This window comes from Oryctolagus cuniculus, chromosome 12 (genome assembly GCF_051225735.1).
Source record: "Oryctolagus cuniculus isolate XC-2025 breed Fujian yellow rabbit chromosome 12, ASM5122573v1, whole genome shotgun sequence".
Lineage (NCBI taxonomy): Eukaryota > Metazoa > Chordata > Mammalia > Lagomorpha > Leporidae > Oryctolagus > Oryctolagus cuniculus.
In genome coordinates this window covers 1,984,784-2,002,923 of record NC_142878.1, presented here as the reverse complement: position 1 = coordinate 2,002,923, position 18,140 = coordinate 1,984,784, and the positions used below count along the sequence as shown (strand labels likewise).

Sequence of the window (18,140 nt, the reverse complement as noted above, 5' to 3'; positions counted from 1 at the left end):
AAAGCGACTGAATGATGGTCCAGATATGTGGGCCCTGCCACCCACGTGGGAGATCCCGACAGACAGGCCCAGCCCGAACTGCTGTGGCCATGTGGGGAGTGAACCAGCAGACGAAAGATATTCCACCACCCACCACCCTCGCCTCCCTCCTTCTCTCTCTCACCCCGCCCCCCACACCATGACTTTCACATAAATAAAATAAATCTCTGTAGTCTATTTGGCCTGAAATGCAGCAGGAAGGGCTCCTTGGCCACACCTCCAGGCGCTGTCAAAGTGAGAGGGTGGTTCTCCTAAAGCACAGCCACACTTCACACCCATGTCCCTGGAGCGTCCATTCTTGGTGCGCCTTCTGCTTGGACCTGTGAGGATGTTTGCTGGTTTTCAAAATGGCACAGGCCCTAAGGAGAAGGGCTGATGTTAGAGGTGAAAGGGCCATCCCTCGTCTGTGTTCCCCTCCTGTGCAGGAGGAAACACTGGGAACACACTGAGGGGGGCTTTCATGTGTCAGCCTCAGGCACAGGCTTAGTCTTCATTTTCCCAGCCGACTCCTTCTCCCACGCACCCAGCTCACAAGCCCTCCTCTCCAGTCTGGCTTCTTGATGCTTTTCCACTTCTTCACCCTAACCAAGTCTTACTGTACCCCACTTACATGCTGTGTGGAGCAGAGAACTCTGTTTTGACTATGCTTGTAAGACTGGAAATACCATCTGAGTTTGATTCTATAAACCCAGTGTCTTTGTTAAGCTGATCCATGACGCCATTCCTGAAGGCCAGGAGTGAGGTCCTAGGTCCCTAAAAGTCACTCAGTTGATGGAAGTGTCGAGAGAACGGATCTCTGACAGCTGACGTGTCACTGGAGAACTCCTGAGAAGGACCCCAGGTCCTAGTTGTGGGAGATTTGGTGACTTTCGGTTCCTTTTCCCTCCTTAAGTGCAAGTGGAGAAACAGCACCCCCAGACCTGTGGAGTGAGGCAGAGTGGGGAGCACTTGTCCCCCAGACCTGTGGAGTGAGGCAGAGAGTGGGGCGCACTTATCCCCCAGACCTGTGGAGTGAGGCAGAGTGGGGTGCACTTATCCCCCAGACCTGTGGAGTGAGGCAGAGTGGGGTGCACTTCCTTGGTTGCTCTAAGAACTTGAGACCTGACAGGCTCAGGGGCTGGAAAGGAATGTTCTTTCAAGAAAAACTGTAAAAGCCGCTGTTTTTTCCCTCGGTCCTCCGTGACTCAGGTGAGCAGTGCCCTTCCGCGGGCCTGCCAGGACTGTCCACCCTTCAGTCTGGAGATCTGTTTCCATGGAGTGGCTGCGGAAAGGCCCCGCCTGTGTTCTGGGCTTGATTTCTGGGTAGGGCACTGGGAGTTTTCTGTTGTAGAGCAGTGCAAAGAGTGATGAAGTTGGGGAAACTATCAGAACTAAACACTTGGAAGTTCTGGGGGAACTGGGCCACAGCCTTCACTGTGGTTCTCTCCAGGTTCGCTCCAAGACTGAAGAAACCACTTACTGTATATTCAGTGGTTGGCTGGCTCTTAACTTCTGAGTTGCATCCTAGTTTCCCTTTTTCAAGTAACAGCCACTAGCTAATAGGAATTGCACAGTCCTGTAAGCATACTTGAGCATAAGAATATTGTTATACCCTGAGCACCTACTCTTCCCAGCAAGGAATCCTGGAGTCAGCTGTGGAGATGCCCTGGCCATTTTCAGTGAGGTCAGGTACAAGCACACACCAGGAAAAAGTGGAGATGTCGCAACAGGTGCGGGAGAAGCAGCTCCATTATGGACAGTATAGGGGCAGCTGTGTGAAGTGGTGGGTAAGATCCCACGTGAGACGCCTGCATCTCGTGTTGTGTGCCTGGGTTCGAGTCCTGACACTGCTTCCGTTTGCAGCCTCCTTTCTGGTGTACTCCCCAGGAGGCAGTGGCAATGGCTACTGTGGTTGGGGCCTTTCTTCTCATGTGGGAAGCCTGGATTGTGCTTCTGGCTTCTGGCTTTGGCCTGGGCCAGCCTCCGCGGTTGCAGACATTTCAGGAATCAACCAGTGGATGGGATGTCTGTCTTTGTCTTTCAAGTAAAGTAAGTAGCTAGGTAAAAAAACAAAATGAAAAAAACAAAATGTGTGTAAAGATCGCCTCGTTCTGTTAGTTTCTTGAAAAGGGGTGGATGTTTGATGAGTGTGTAGTGAGTGGCGGGCCAGCGAGGCATGTTTTCAAGAAAAGACTGGCGAGCAGAGTCGAGAGGTGGCTCTTCTGCTAGGAGGAGTTCCGGACTGGGAGAGCTAGCTGGCGAGAGGAGTGCATATAAGTAGAGGAGTGGAAACTGCGAGCACTCGTTCCCTGGAAGCTTCCCTTGAATGTTCTAGAATAGTGTCGCCATGCCTTTTGCCCTGCTAAAGCCTATTCTTTTATCTGAGGGCTTGTTTTGAGAGTTAGAGGTGTAGGCAGCTAAGGGTCGTGCCCTGAGGCTGCTGTAGCAAAGTCCTGCCCACCAGCTTGAAACACAGGCATTTACCTTTGCATGGTTCTGGAGGTTGGGAAGCCTGAAATCAACAGCTGGTTCCTGATGCAGGCCCTCTCTCGGTTACGGGTGCTCGGGAGCAATCCTGGGCTGGGCGTTCCTTGGGCTGCAGAATCACCCCTCTCCCACCCCATCTCAGCCTCTGCCTTCACATGACCGTCTCCCCATGTGTCTCTGTCTCTTCTGTCCTGATGACGCCACCCTGTGGAGCTACGGCCACCCTCTGCAGTGTGACCTCATCCTAACTAACGCATGTCAGAGACCCTGTTCCCAGTAAGGCCACGTTCTTGAAGGACATGTATTTGAGGAGGACACTAATCACTTCAGTGCAGGCAGAATGCTGGCTGTGAGATGTTCTCTAACGATGACTGAGGGACAGAATAGAGTTTGGCTGAAGTCGACCTGAGTCCATGCCTTGATTTTGCTGCCCACTGCTTGTGTGGTGGGAACAGTTGAGCCTTGGCTCCTGGTCCCTCTTCCCTGTCAGTCCCATCCACCTGTCATTTCACAAGCAGTTAATATAGGAACTGGATTCCACAGGGTGGGGTGAAGAGGAATCCTCATGATAGCAGCCGGTGAGAGCTGGCCCAGAAGCTGGTGCGTTTTTCATCTGAAGCTTAAGTTTGCTTAGGTTAAACCTTTGAAAAGATTCATGTTCTGGTGCTGATTTTCTGCTCCAAAGCTGAAACGGTGCATTGGTTCTCATAGATTGGTTTTATTTCCCATTAAGTATCATAAATTTCTTCACTTTTTTTTTTTTTTTTTGGTTTTTGGTTTTTTTGTTTTGTTTTGTTTTGTTTTGTTTTGTTTGCTTTTTAAAGATTTATCCATTCACTTGAAAGAGAATGAGAGCGAGCACTGGCTCACTGCATGGACAGCTGCAATGATAGGGGCTGGGCCAAGCCAAAGCCAGGAGCCAGGAATTTCATCTGGATCTCCGACGTGGGTGCAGTGGCCCAAACACTTGAGCCAGCTTCCGCTGCTTTTCTCAGGCCACTAGTAGGGAGCTGGGTGGGAACTGGAACAGCCAGGACATGAACCAGCATACATATGGGATCCCAGCATTGCAGGTGGTAGCCCCACCTGCTATGCCACAATGTCAGTGCCAGATTTCTTCACTCTTAACTGAAACCTTGAGCCAACTGCCTACTTAGAGAATTAGGAAAATATTGTAAAAAAAATTACAGAAAGACCTTCCCTTCCCATGCTCCTAGTCCTGGAAGAGTGCAAAATAATGCGACAATGCCTGCACTGGAAGGGGGATGCGATCATGCCAGGCTCCTCCTTGCCTCAGCCGCCCGGTGACAGTTCCGGTGTCTGAGCAAGTGGAGGACGCAGGGCTGCCCGACCAGAGCTGCACTGCTGCTGCAGGGCTCTGGAAGCTGCCCGGGACAGGGCACTGCCGCTCCACTGCCCGGACTGATCATTTTATGTGTGATCGGACTTCCTAACCTTCTGCTAGTTCTCAGTGAAACTGGGGAAAAGTAGCGTTCTTCCATACAGGTATGTGCAGCCTACCTTACATGGGATCCTAAGCCATTCTGTTTCCCAGGAGTTCAATCAAAGTGGCCACATACTTGCTTTGGAAGATTAGCTTAAGCACGGTTGTTAAGGCCAGGCTTTGTTTTCAGTTTAAGTTTGTGAATAAAACTAAACCTGATAAAATGCTGGCTTGGAGTTTTCATACTGCAGAAACCAGAGGCAAATAGGCTGCCTTCATTTAAGCTGATGGCATTAACGGAAAGGATGGACCTAGTCAGATGTGTTTCTTTACCCTGTAAGAAACAAAAGGGCCAGTACCGTGACATAGTGGGTTAAGCATCTGCCGGTGACACCGGAAACCCATGAGTGCCGGTTTGAGTCCCAGCTGTTCCACTTGCAGTCCAGCTCCCTGCTGATAGCCTGGGAAAGCAGTGGAAGATGGCCTAAGTGCTTGGGCCCCTGCACCCACGTGGGAGACCCGGAGGAAGTTCCTGGCTTCAGATTAGCCTAGCTCCGGCTGTCACAGCCATTTGGGGAGTGAACCAGTGGAGAGAAGGCCTATCTCTCTGTCTGTAACTCTGCCTCTCAAAAAATAAATAAGAAAGAAAGAAACAAAAATCATGTACTTCTAATATTGTTCCTCTGGGAAGAGGCTGGAAAGAGGGGACCTTGACCATTCTATTCCTGGAGGCCAGGTGGATTCAAATCAAGCCTTTGTCACGTGTTTCAAAAGCATCTCTGTGGGTGTGGGCGTGTAGCTTAGCAGTGAATGTGCTGACCAGGAAACCCATATCCAGTGTCGAGTCCTGGCTTTGGCTCCCACCTCCAGCTTCCTGCCAGTGCAGATCCTGTGACAGCTCAACTGATTGCATCCTTGCTACTCGTGAGAGGCCTGGAGAAGTGCCTGGCTCTTGGCTTCAGCCCAGCCCCAGCCATCACAGGCATTTGAGGAGTGAAGCTGTGGACTGGAGCTCTCTCCAACTCTGCCTCGCAGATAAATTTTTTTTTTTTAATGTGTGTATTTGAAGCCAGTTCTGATCCTGCCCTCTGGGGTCTACTACGAAGCCCCTTGGCATGGCCTGGAGGAACTGGGGCTGTCTGCTACTCCTTGTCAGAGCCAACCACGTTTCCTGTCTGTTGCAGCCCTTACAGGAGCAGTCGGCCAGCGACATCCTGGGATCCAGTTCTTCCGCCGAGGACACAGCTTCGCCGGATCAGCATTTCTCTCAGGGTGGTGACGTGTCTCTGCCGCAGGTTGCAGAGTTGAACAGGTCCAGAGATGAGCAGAGCCCTGATGGCTTTACCAGCCTTGGGGTGGGAGCTGAGGGCCGCGAGAATGAGAACGAGTCTGGTGGCGGTGGCGAGGTAGAAGAGGAAGAAGAGATGGACAGCATCACTGACGTGCCTGCCAGCTGCTCAGTCCTGCGGGGCTCCATGCGTCCTCTGTCCCCTTTCCGGAGGCACAGCTGGGGTCCTGGGAAGAACACAGCCAGCGATGCAGAAATGAACCAGCGGAGGTGAGAGGGGGCTGAAGGCGCAGTGTCTGTCTGCTTGTTGTTACGTCTCTGCTTTGCTGTTACTGTTGGTAAGACTGTAGAAGACAGACCTCACGCGCTGGGGTCAGGAAGATGCATGTTCAGATTTCTTGCTGTGGCTTTCTTTGGCGGTGACCTTGGAGAAGCCACTTCATCCCTGAGCTTCGATTTTCTCATCTGTAAAATACCTGCCTGTAAACGCTTGTAATGATCACCTGAACTGCGACTCGTAAGTGCATGCTTAGTAAGTGCAGCGTTTGCCAGCTGTGTTAATGAGATCTATGCACAGAAAACATGGAAGGGACTAGTTTCCTGCCAATTTTTAATTAAATGAACAAGAAGTCTTACAGCCTTAACAAAAATCTACATTTTTAAAAAAGGCTTTCCAAGAATTAAAGCCATCTGGTTCTAAAGCAGAAGGCTTTGATAAAGGATAAATGGCCATTGTTCAATCCTTCAGAGAGCATAATCTCATCGTGTGTCCTTGGTCTTGGGACATCCGTGATCCCCAGGCTTAGTCCCTCTCTTTGGAAGCAGGCTGTAGAAAGAGAAGTTGGGTTTGCTTCTGGTCCCCAGATGCCTGGACACCGGTGAACAAGTGCGTCTGCCAGGCTGTGCGCATTCCAGAGCTGCCTCGTCCCAGGGAGAAGCACCTGAAGGAGAGGGCTCATGGCTGCTTTGCAGCAGCTGGTGTTCACAGCTCAGCTGCCCCTGGGGCTCACAGGCCTGCTGAGTCCGCCGTCCGTGCAGTCTCTCAGCTCCCCCTGCGTTGGGGATGTCATCCCCACGATCGCAGAAGACGACACTGGGCCGAGAGTTTGTGTTGTTCACCAGGCACTTCCAGCTCAACCCAGGACACTTCTGCATCCCTGCGCTCATCTGCCAGGTTCAGGGTGCTAACCAGAGTCCTTAGCAGTGTGTTGTGTCGGCTGATAACCTCAAACATAGAGATTCTAGATCATGTACAAAAGCACTTTGCTTACCAGTTTGATTCATGCTGTACTTTTTTTTTTTTTTTAAGCATTGACCACAAAGGACAATCTGTGGGTGTGGGGAATGACCCCTACAGCCAGAGTTCCCTCCCCAAAGCCAGGGTGACCTGCTGGCCAGGGTATCCTTGTCTTAGTGACGAGCACATCACGCAGTGAGGATTGGTGTTCCAGGGACATGGACCGCTGTGCGCAGACTTTGCTGTCAGAGCTGCATTTTCGTTTGTGACCCAGTAGCTCAGATGAGGAAATCGAAGCTCAGATAAGTGATTTTCCCAAGATTGCGTGGTGATCTCAAGACTGAAGTGAGCCTAGAACTCTGTCAGTCACGTTGTTTGTGCTTTCAGTGTCTGATGTCATGGGACTTGAATGATCACTTTCATGAGTTTGACTTATAATATTATGCACCTGAATTGTAAAGTCCTCCAAAAACCCTTTTAAAGTTTTAAATAATCTTTTTTGATCCTTGTGCTTTTACAATTTAGTAAACTTCATAACATGTCATCTGATTGGCTCCCTAGAGCACGAAGGGGGAGTGAAGGCGGCCCCCACGACTCCACCACGTGTCTCCCCCTTGTCTTGCCCCTGTGCTGTGTCTGTCTTCCCCTTGCGGTGTGTGTGTCCCGTGTGTTTGTGTCCCATTCTGTGCCCTGCGACACTGACCTCTTCCACCATTCATTTTCAGTTCAGTGCGAGTTCTTGGGGATGTTGTCAGGAGACCTCCCATTCATAGGAGAAGGTACAGAGTTCATTGACTCGATGGTCTAACCCTGCTGCTCCCAGTGCATACTAACAAGCACCTGACTGCTTCATTCCATTGGCTATTTTCTTTTAAATGCCACATCTAATTCGAGCAGATGAAATCTACATACTTAGTGAATGCTGGGATCTGTACCAGAGGAAAATTTTTTTTTAATCTGATGTTTCTTCCCTATTCTACTTGTTTTGTTACGTTTTTGATGGTATTGTTGTCGTCTGTCACTCACTGGTGTTCGGATGACTTGGATGGTCAGGTCTCACCTGACTTTCTGTAGGGGAATTAGACTTGTCTGCATTGTACTTGTGTTAATTGTCCCTGAAAAGCAGTTCTTCCCTTTGCTAGAAGAGAAATAGAAACACCTGTGTGCTCATGTGCAGATCCTGATATATATATATATATTTTTAAAAAAATTGATTTATTTGGAATTCAGAGTTATACAGAGAAGGAGAGGCAGAGAGAGAGAGGTCTTCATCTGTTGCTTCACTTCCCAAATGGCCGCAACGGCCAGAGATTTGCTGATCTGAAGCCAGGAGTCAGGAGCTTCTTCCACACAGGTGCAGGGGCCCAAGTCCTTGGGCCAACTCCTGCTGCTTTCCCAGGCCATAACAGAGAGCTGGATCAGAAGTGGAGCAGCTAGCACTTGAACTGGCGCCCATATGGGATGCCGGCACTGCAGGCTGCGGCTTTACCCACTGCACCACAGTGCCCCCCCCGCCCCCCCCCCCCCCCGATATATTTTCAACACTTTGTTCATGAGAGACTTGTTCCTGAGCTACCTGGCAGTTCCCATTGCCTTGTTGATATAGTGGTTTCTGAAAACAAGAGGCGTAAGTCCATCTTTCAGCCTTTGAATTCCTTAATTATTACCTCCCAGGTAAAATTTTGCAACTAAAAATAAGTGATTAGTAAGCTTGGAAGTCAGTTCTAGTCAAAGGTGCTGGTTTGCTTTAGGTTTTCTAAATGCTGAGTTTGGTTTACTTTTACTATTTGTAAATCATTAATGACCTTTATTCCATTTAAGCTAGCTTCTTGTTTTTGGGAACATCTATAAAAGGGTGTGTTTTAACTGTTAGATGGACCTGTGTGTTAGGGGACATGCTGAAGAGGTATTACTAACTGTTAGCTGAACTGATTTGTTGAGAGGCAGGCAAGTAGTGATCTTTCCTGCTTGAACTTTTTCAAATAGATACTTTGGTCAATTCCGCTTGTGTGTGGTGTGTGTACATGTGTGCTTGTGTGTGTGGAGTGTGTACATGTGTGCTTGTGTGTGTGTGCTTATGTGTGGTGTGTGTACATGTGTGCTTGCGTGTGTACTTGTGTGTGGCGTGTGTACATGTGTGCGCGTGTGTGTACTTGTGTACATGTGTGCTTGTGTGTGTGGAGTGTGTACATGTGTGCTTGTGTGTGTGTGCTTGTGTGTGGTGTGTGTACATGTGTGCTTGTGTGTGTACTTGTGTGTGGCGTGTGTACTTGTGTGCGCGTGTGTGGAGTGTGTACATGTGTGCTTGTGTGTGGTGTGTACATGTGTGCGTGTGTACTTGTGTGTGGTGTGTGTACATGTGTGCTTGTGTGTGGTGTGTGTACATGTGTGCTTGTGTGTGTACTTGTGTGTGGCGTGTGTACTTGTGTGCGCGTGTGTGGAGTGTGTACGTGTGCTTGTGTGTGTGTGCTTGTGTGTGGTGTGTACATGTGTGCGTGTGTGTACTTGTGTGTGGTGTGTGTACATGTGTGCTTGTGTGTGGCGTGTGTACATGTGTGTGGTGTGTGTACATGTGTGTGGCGTGTGTACATGTGTGTGGTGTGTACATGTGTGTGGCATGTGTACATGCGTGTAGGGGTATGTATGAGTTTAGATTCAGAGAATCGGTAGTCGCAGATAATTGTGAGTGTGGCTGAATTGTTCTTGAGGAGAATACATTTCTGAATGCCTTTATCAGTAAAAGGTGTATAAACTTTGTGGGTATTTGTCAGCTCACTTTTAAAGATCTTCCGCATTCATTTACTAAAGTAGGTGACGGATGAGTTGCTGGCCCTGGTCCGAGGCGTGAGCGACGTAACCATCATCAGCAACTCCCAAGGATGGCTTCATCCAGATCGAAGCCTATTTTTGTAGGAAGAACGTGAAATACAATTTTAAATTTTGTAAAATTGAAACATTCCTGGTATGGAAAAGTGAGGGAGATAAATGTTTGTTTTTCAATCTAGGACTTCCTAAATTTCAAAACAAAGCCGGTGAACCATTAAATCTTTTTTTTTTTTTTTTTTTTTTTTGACAGGCAGAGTGGACAGTGAGAGAGAGAGAGACAGAGAGAGAGAAAAGAGAGAGAAAGGTCTTCCTTTTTACCGTTGGTTCATCCTCCAATGGCCACTGTGGCTGGCGCACCACGCTGATCCGAAGCCAGGAGCCAGGTACTTCTCCTGGTCTCCCATGCGGGTGCAGGGCCCAAGGACTTGGGCCATCCTCCACTGCACTCCCGGGCCACAGCAGAGAGCTGGACTGGAAGAGGGGCAACCGGGACAGAATTTGGTGCCCCGACCGGGACTAGAACCCGGTGCCCATATGGGATGCCGGCGCCGCAGGCGGAGGACTAGCCTAGCGAGCCGCGGCGCCGGCCACCATTAAATCTTTACCGTTAGGGGAGCTGAGAAAAGGAGGATGCTCTCAGAGTGCTCTTAGTGCCCCAGGACGTTTTCCGACACGTGGAGGGCAGACGCTGTGTGCCCTCTGAGAGGGGCTGTGGTCATCCTCACTGTCCACGCCCTCTGAGAGGGGCTGTGGTCATCCTCACTGTCCACGCCCTCTGAGAGGGGCTGTGTCATCCTCATTCTCCATGCCCTGCAGTTCGTGTTGAACTCTGCACAGAGAGCTGATTGTTGGGAGAGGTAGTTGGCCGTGTCTGTTCAGTTACAGATTGACTGCACTCAATTTTTAATAAGAAGTTGGGTGTTTAGGTATGATGGACTTACTTTTCAGCATCTTGGGATTGTAAGGATCGAGTGCTGGGTTGAAAGGCTGGGCTGTGGGGTGTTTGTGTTTGTGTTTGTGTTCGTGAAGGCTGTCGCTGCTCCAGGAGAGCCCTGGCATCAGCCCGCTCCTGCTCACCGTGATGTGCCTCGACTGTCCCTGCTGCTTTCCCACTTACGAGCTTTGTGTTAGTCTTTCAATTGGATTTAATGCTGTTTAAATGATTTGTGAGTGACGGCTTAGAAATCTTGTGAAAGACCCTGAGGGGGGCTCTGTACGGCACGCACCGCTCTCCTGCCCCTCCGCTGGTGGTTGGTGCCAGCCCCTCCCCTATCCGCAGGGTTCAGGAGGAGCAGCCTGGTCTTCCTGTTGCCCCTGAGCTCTGTTCTCAAACCGCCTTCTGAAAACAAAGGGGACCACTCAGTGCTTGAAGGTGCAACTAGGAACAGTGGATTTTTTTTTTTAATTAACAGCTTTTGGCTAGTCAGAAACCCTGACCCCGCTGCCCTTCCAGTCACAGAGCTCTTGCTATTTCGGATGAGTTATCCAGCCCCAGATTTTCTCTCTGCACCACTTGAAAACTGATACCAGTTACCGGTCAAGTCCGTGATCAGATGGCCTTGGATTGTTTTGCGGGAATCATGGCTAGAAGCTGAAAGTTTAAAATACACATTTCCAGCTCAGAACATGGAATTCCTGAGAGAGAAAGATCCCTGCATCATTACTCAAATACTGTTTTCCTTATCTCCTTGTGACTTGGGTTTAGAAGTGGGTGTGAGTATGAGCCCATTAGCCTTGTGTGCAGGATTAATGAACTGTCTGTGCAGTTGGATTCCTAATGGAAACCTGAGGAAAGCAACTGGGTCCACGAGCCCCTGAGCCTGGCTTGTTACTGTTGCCTGAAGCACAGAATTAGAGATTCTGTGTTCAGGGCGGTGTGGCCGAGGTGGGCGTGCAGAGAGGCTGGCCTCAGTGGAGGTGATGCACTCTGAGGTCTCTGGAGAGAGCCACAGGGCAGGTGTCCTCTTGCCGGGTGGTAACCAGGGGAAGTCAGGTGGGATTGGTGCTCCTGCAAGGAGCTCACTTAGTCTTCCCCAAATCATTACTTAGACAGTGATGAAACAGTTTTAAGTTTCCATGGTTCTCACTGTGCCTTTTTCTAAATTCTCAGTGTTATATTCTTAAGTGTTTTGATAGTTCTTTCTCTAACTGTGCCCTTTCTTTTAAAACCTAATAATGCCATCCTTGTTTCCCTTTCTCTCTGTTTCCGTTTTTGCCTCTGTGTCATCCCCAGTATGAGCTGGTGCCCCTCTGGTGTGCAGTACTCGGCCGCCCTGAGTGCTGACTGTAATTACAGAAGGTATGGTATCCTCACCTGTCCCGCCACCTGGCGGGGGACTGTCAAGTGTGGCACCTGGGTGTTTGGCTTGGAGCTGGCTTCTGTGTGGCTGTGGTGCATATGGGCGGCCTGCTGTTGCCTCTGCTGGGGTCACTGCTGATAGGGGAGGGGTGGCACCTAGGAGTGGCAGTGCCCTGAGCGTCTGGTTTGTCTCCAGTGGCTGTCAGACCTGGTGTCTTCTGCTGGCTCGTCTTTGTGGAATGGCACGCCATGTCTTTGGGGTCTGTCCCAGTTCCCAGGACCTAGGAATTCCCATATCCTGAGCAGAACGATTGGAAAAGAAAGGCAGCTAATGAGGTGCATTGGTGTCTGCTTCGCCTCCAAAGCTGTCAGTCTCCTGACTCAGCATTCAGAGGCTCCCCGTGCTGAGCAGCTGGACCTCACGGCTCAAACACCCTCAGGCTTGAGTTTCATGGTAAACTCTGATCTGGCTTCCTCGGGCTTTTCAAATAATTCACAGTAGAACGCTGAATTTGTTCTTTACTGAGTCTCTGCGCTTCCCTGTGGTATTGAAAATAAGCTTGGAAAGACATTTTCCTATGGTTGTGGTTCTGTTCTCGTGTTTGTTCTGTTTACCCACAGTAGAAGATAGAAGCCAGTGGTTTCAGTCCAGGAGTAATTTGTGGGGATAATAGAGGCCTGCACAGGTCTTCGGGACTGGCACGGGGGAGCCCACGATGCCATTTTCCCGAAGCTCAGGTAAACAAGAGTTGCAGGGTACCCTCAAATACAATGCCAGTAAGGGAAGATATGGTCCCCTCAACTGTATTTTGAAATCTTGCTTATTTTAAAGAAATTCCCATTGCAGTTCTAACAGATGTGAATTATTTTAATAAGCAACCCAAGGAGCATACCTCACTGATAACCTCGCTTGGCCTCATGCTTACTGAAAATGCTTTTGCACATTGCAGACCACAAAAATCTTTATCTAAAGGGTTTCATTTAAATTCTGAACACTGTTTGCTTTTCTTCCCTTTATCAGTATCAAGACAAAAAAATGTGAACACTTGGACTTAGTAGCTTTTTGCCACTTACTCTCTACATAGCAGTGTCTGGCCAGGTGTGCCCAGAAGAAAATGCGCATGGGTTACATTTGGGTTTTCTGGGGCTGGACACGCACCTGTGCAGTTACCAGAGGTCACCTAGAACGTAGTTGAATGTAGAGTTGTGGCGTCCACTTAACAGACAAAAGGCGCGTCACCCGGTGTGCTTTCTCAGTTACTCGTGCTCTTGTTTTCTCTGTGGCATCTAATTATTTGGCATCGAAGTGTTAGGTCCTGGTGCAGTTAATTATATCAGGCCAAGGAAAAGCACGCACGTGAGAGGTCAGAACAGTGAGTATGGTATGGTCATGTGGTAGAGAGAAAAACATCTCAAGAAACGGCCTTCACTGGTTCATCGTTGGAATAGGTGCCCAGGTGAGAAGGCGTTCCGTGCAGCATGCTTTCTCTGGGAAGGTGACGCCCCGTGTGCCCTGCTGTGGCCTGGCCACAGTGCTCTGCTGGGGACACGCAGCCGGCGAGGCTTTGTGCCCTTCCAGTCTAGACTCGCAAGCAGAATGAACTGATTCCGTGCTCTGCTCAGTTTCAGTCTGGAAGGCCTGGCAGGAGGAGCTGCTCTGGGAGACAAGCCGTCCTTATCTCTAGAAGGAAGTCCTGCAGACAGCAAAGAGCTCAGATACCCTTTCAGCCGCGAGGAGCGGGGAGGCTCTCTGCTGTCACTCTCGGAAGAGGACCTGGAGTCTGAGCAGAGAGAACACGGGATGCTTGATCGTCAGGTAAGACTGCTGATCAGGAAACCATTCATTTCCAAAGTGTGACCTTCCAAGGAACGTGGAAAGCGAGACTTGTGTCCCCCATTATAAACAACAACCTGCTGCTTCATATTCCTTACAAATTACTGTTCACCCACATAGATTTAAATGTTCATTGAAGCTAACTTTTTTTTTTTTTTTTTTTTGGACAGGCAGAGTGGACAGTGAGAGAGAGAGAGACAGAGAGAAAGGTCTTCCTTTTGCCATTGGTTCACCCTCCAATGGCCGCCGCGGCCGGCGCACCGCGCTGATCCGATGGCAGGAGCCAGGAGCCAGGTGCTTTTCCTGGTCTCCCATGGGGTGCAGGGCCCAAGCACCTGGGCCATCCTCCACTGCACTCCCTGGCCACAGCAGAGGACTGGCCTGGAAGAGGGGCAACCGGGACAGAATCCGGTGCCCCGACCGGGACTAGAACCCGGTGTGCCGGCGCCGCTAGGCAGAGGATTAGCCTAGTGAGCCGTGGCGCCGGCTGAAGCTAACTTTTAAGAATTCAGAAAATAGAGCATTGAGTTTTTTCTGAGGCCTTGTTTTATCACTTGTCAATGATAAAATGAGCCTTGAAATGTGTTCCCAGCCTGTTAAATTTCCCAGTTCTCAAAAACATATCCCAAGGTCTCTGCTTCCTTAGAAACCAATGTCTTGCCACACCTCGTCTGGAAAGTGACTGAAGAGACTGTTTCCTCTCCCTTCCAAAGTTCTGTTTTGTTTTTTGTTTAAAGATTTAGAAATATGGAGCACTTCACAAGTTTGCGTGTCATCCTTGCGCAGGGGCCTTGCTAATCTTCTCTGTACCGTTCCAGTTTTAGTGTATGTGCTGCCGCAGCGAGCACCTCACATTCTTGAGAGAACATTTGCGCTCCCTGCCGTCCTCTCACCTCCTGCCACTCCTGGAAACTCCTCTTCTGAAGGTTATGGCCTTGTCAGCCAATCAAGTGACTTGTTCTTGGTTCTCATCTGCTTGGGCTCTTTGTGAGCTGAGAATTTGAATCGGCTGCCTTTATCACATCCCACTTTATACCTTGTCCTGCTTTCTGCTTTTGGGCAAGGAGACTCTGGGTTAATTCCTGAGAGGATTTGGAGCTACATCTGAATTTTCCCACAGAAACCTTCCTAGTGATATAGAAAGTGGAGCTCCTGTCTTTGACGTGAAGATGGCGGTTCTCTGTGGAATTCCAACTCCTGAGTGTATACCAGTCCCTGGCAATTGCCAGAGAAAAAGTGACCACTTAGGGCCACCTTAGCTTTGTGTGTCATGTTCCATATCCCTCCCTTTTCTGGTTGGCCTGATAATTTTGAAAAGGTTGGAAGCGGCAGAATGTGGTTATTGAAGCAGCTGATTTAGATGTAGTTAGCCAAATGACGGAAGGAAAAATAGGAATGAGTCTGGTGACTGATGAACACAGCTTTTTTTGAGGGTAAATACACCAGAAAATTTAAAACAAATCACATTTCCTGTGTGGGGAATCTTTCGGGAATCATTTGCAAGACCAGATAAACCAGCAGGATTGTGTGTTTGTGAATGGAGTTGTGGTCTTAGAGGGAACAGATCCTTTCAGATTCAGCTTAAGCCCACCTGTGTGAGAACGTCACGCCCCTCTAGGCCACAGGCATGGCTGTGAGCTGAGCAGTGTCCGACTCAGGATTCCCGGTCGTGTGCCCCGCTGCTTCCCGTGTTTTGGAAGCGGACACATCTGATGAGGATAGAGAACACTCAGCACTGTTTATGTGATGCCTTTTTGAGACGGATACTTCAGAATTTGACAGTGAGTGACACAAATCACCACTGGTGGCCTTCTGAAGTGCACTGTTGAGCCTTTCTGAATGAAGTCCAAGATCAGTGCCTGCTCTGCTTAGCCTTCTGATCCCCTGCAGGCTTCCCCCCGTGCTCGGCGTTAGAGCAGCTCCTCGGCACGGTTGTGTTGCTCTGGTCTGGACGAGCTGCCTGCAGCTGCTTCCTGTGAAACGCCTCTGTCTGTCTCTGAGGTCATTTTGCAGACCGCACAGCTGTATCTGCCACAGAGCAACTGTTTGCTCAGGCTCCATGGTTACGCACAGGACAGCTCTAAATAATCAGAAGTCCTTGGCTCGGCTGAATCAGTTCTTGCAAGAAAGGGGTTTTCTTTGCCTCCCTTTCAACATGTGTGAGTCATAAGGAGGCAGATTTCATCCTAGTATGATAATTAAAATTGGTTTATGACTAGAATGACTCTCAACGCAGAAGGGTGGTGCCCTCCATCTCCAGAAATGGGCTGCAGGCGCCGTGGGCCTCCTGAGGGTGCTGTGGCAGAGCTTCCCCAGGTGCTGAGATCACATGGCCTTGCAGTTGCTGTGAGCTGGCCCAGGGAGTGAGAGCTTCAGTCACCCTCACGTCCGGGTGGAATCTCCTGTTTAACCTTGGAAAAGGAGGTGAAAGAGATTCAGCTTCTTTGCTGATGCACTGCTGTTGCACTGGGGTCTTACAGCACCTTTGACAGGCATCTCGGGTTCCAGCTGTTTAGACCCCGAAGAACGCTCCTGACGCCCTTGCGTGTCGTTGTGGGTCAGGGACATTGAAATGCTCAGGGGACGAGTACTGTCTGTACGCTGGTATTTGCAGTGCAGTCATTTGTATGTGAGTGTGCATTCAGCGCTGTTTACTAAACGCCCACTGCACTGGCAACGCCTTCAGGTCTCTGTGAAGGCAAAAGCTCTCATCCTCGTGCGTGTGGAGGCCCGGCTGCAACCTAAGGAGCCTCTGAAGAGCCGGGGCCGCCTGTGAGGGTGCAGGCGTGTGCTCACGCAGGAGTGCGGCCGCACGCTCGAGCCCCTTCCTCACTTGTTCTCCACAGATGCGCCACAGATCCAAGCAGCAGGGGTTCAACTACTGTACAGCAGCCATTGCTTCTCCGCTGACGAAATCCGTCTCGCTGATGACGATCAGCCATTCGGGACTGGACAGTGAGTATCCTGCTTTGGAGAAAGTTCGGTGTCTGACGTTGTCACCACTTCTCCTGCCGTGTTTCCCACTTTATACCCCATCACGTCCACCTCACCAGGTGCCTGCATCTCCCTCTGCAGGAGCTCAGGGCTGCAGCAGGAGAGGGGAGCAGGCCCTGTGCTGGGAGCCTGCCTTTTCCTGCCTGCAGCTGAGGCCTTCCCTTAGCTGGTGCCTGGTGCATACTGGTTACATTTTTTATTTTAAAATAATTTTAGACTTGAAAAATAGCTGCAAATAGTCCTCATGGGGGTGAAAACTAGTTGTAGATGGCAGTACAATGAATTCTTACATAGTCTTCACCTGGCATCCCCGGAACATCTGTCTGCATGCCTTTTTCCCTGTGTATCATCACTCTCCTTAAAGTTGTTTCTGAGATACCCAAAGAATAAATCCAGACACCGTGCTGCTGCTTGTCTCCATAATTTAGTGTATATTTCCTAAAAACAGAAATACTTTTTTTATTACAGTGTAAGTCTCCAAATCAGGAAATGAATATTGATAAAAGTTTACTGTTTAACAACATACAGGCCATTTTCAGGTTTGCAAATCTCTCACCCATTTTGCATCCAAGATCCAGTCCAAGAGGACGCATTGAGTTAGGTGGTCATGTCTCCTTGATCTGGAATATCCCTCATGGAAATGCCAAGCTGTGAAGGGCCTATTAGTTCGGCAAGTGCCGAGCGACTATGGTAGCAGCTGAGGGTGCGTGTGCAGACTCAGGCCAACTGGCAGGGACGGTCGTGTGGAGATAGGGCGTCCTGCACTCTGGGCACTGTGAACTAAAGATTCTCAGAACCAGGCCTGACTCAGACACTGCGGCTGGCCACAGATGTTCTTTGAGAAACATGTTGTTTTTCCTTTACGAGTGACTGCCAGCGCTGCCTGGGAGGGCGTTAACCGTGCCTGTGCAGTGGGCTGCTGCACCGTCTTCCGCGCTCCCCCTGTAGTCTCCACACGGGCGGAATGGACGAGTGACAGCTGTGTCTGCCGTTTCACATTTTCAGCACAAATCTGTGCCTAGTGATGACTTCTCCCCAAAGATGCATAGAGGACCTCACAGCCCAGGAGCAGAAACGCATTTTCTGTTCTCATTTGTTAGTGTTTTGTTGTGATTTGGCCTTGGACTAGCAGTTTTGCTGGTATAGAGTGGAAATTATAAATTGGGCCGGCGCTGCGGCTCACTAGGCTAATCCTCCACCTAGCGGCGCCAGCACACAGGGTTCTAGTCCCGGTCGGGGCGCCGGATTCTGTCCCGGTTGCCCCTCTTCCAGGCCAGCCCTCTGCTGTGGCCAGGGAGTGCAGTGGAGGATGGCCCAGGTGCTTGGGCCCTGCACCCCATGGGAGACCAGGAGAAGCACCTGGCTCCTGGCTTTGGATCAGCACGGTGCGCCGCCGCGGCGGCCATTGGAGGGTGAACCAACGGCAAAGGAAGACCTTTCTCTCTGTCTCTCTCTCTCACTGTCCACTCTGCCTGTCAAAAAAAAAAAGAATGGAAATTATAAATTGTTTCTAGTGGATTTGATGAACCAAAAATAGGAAAGCACCCATACTGCACCAATGTCACGCGCCCTCTGTCTGCAGCCAGCAGACATGTGGCCGAGGGTGTCCTGCCCTGGCCTCAGAGTCTGCCATCGCCAGCAGGGTACACCCCATGTGCCTCTTTCCTGTGAGTGAAACACTTCTTTAACTTCCCTCCTAAAAGCAAGATGGCT

General features: G+C 50.0%; 1 protein-coding gene and 1 non-coding gene across 48 annotated transcripts in view; one reads left to right on the top strand and one right to left on the bottom strand.

The window, feature by feature from the left end:
* Positions 1-18,140, top strand: part of AKAP13 (A-kinase anchoring protein 13) — a 311,707-nt gene that overhangs the window by 217,472 nt on the left and 76,095 nt on the right. For 28 of the 47 annotated variants that reach the window (XR_016218636.1, XR_016218637.1, XM_089311062.1 and 25 more), the window contains 5 exons: positions 5,134-5,507; positions 7,200-7,253; positions 11,534-11,599; positions 13,223-13,415; positions 16,280-16,388. Coding sequence is in view for 45 of the 47 variants with exons in the window: in XM_089311062.1 (XP_089167188.1) it covers positions 5,134-5,507; positions 7,200-7,253; positions 11,534-11,599; positions 13,223-13,415; positions 16,280-16,388 (796 nt within the window). In the remaining 2 variants the exon portion in view is untranslated. The remainder of the gene's footprint in view (positions 1-5,133; positions 5,508-7,199; positions 7,254-11,533; positions 11,600-13,222; positions 13,416-16,279; positions 16,389-18,140) is intronic. The other 19 variants (XM_089311066.1, XM_089311065.1, XM_089311064.1 and 16 more) reach the window with 3 other exon arrangements.
* On the bottom strand, positions 14,175-14,281 carry LOC127487976 (U6 spliceosomal RNA). Its single transcript, XR_007915354.1, has one exon. It is a non-coding gene; the product is annotated as a U6 spliceosomal RNA (small nuclear RNA).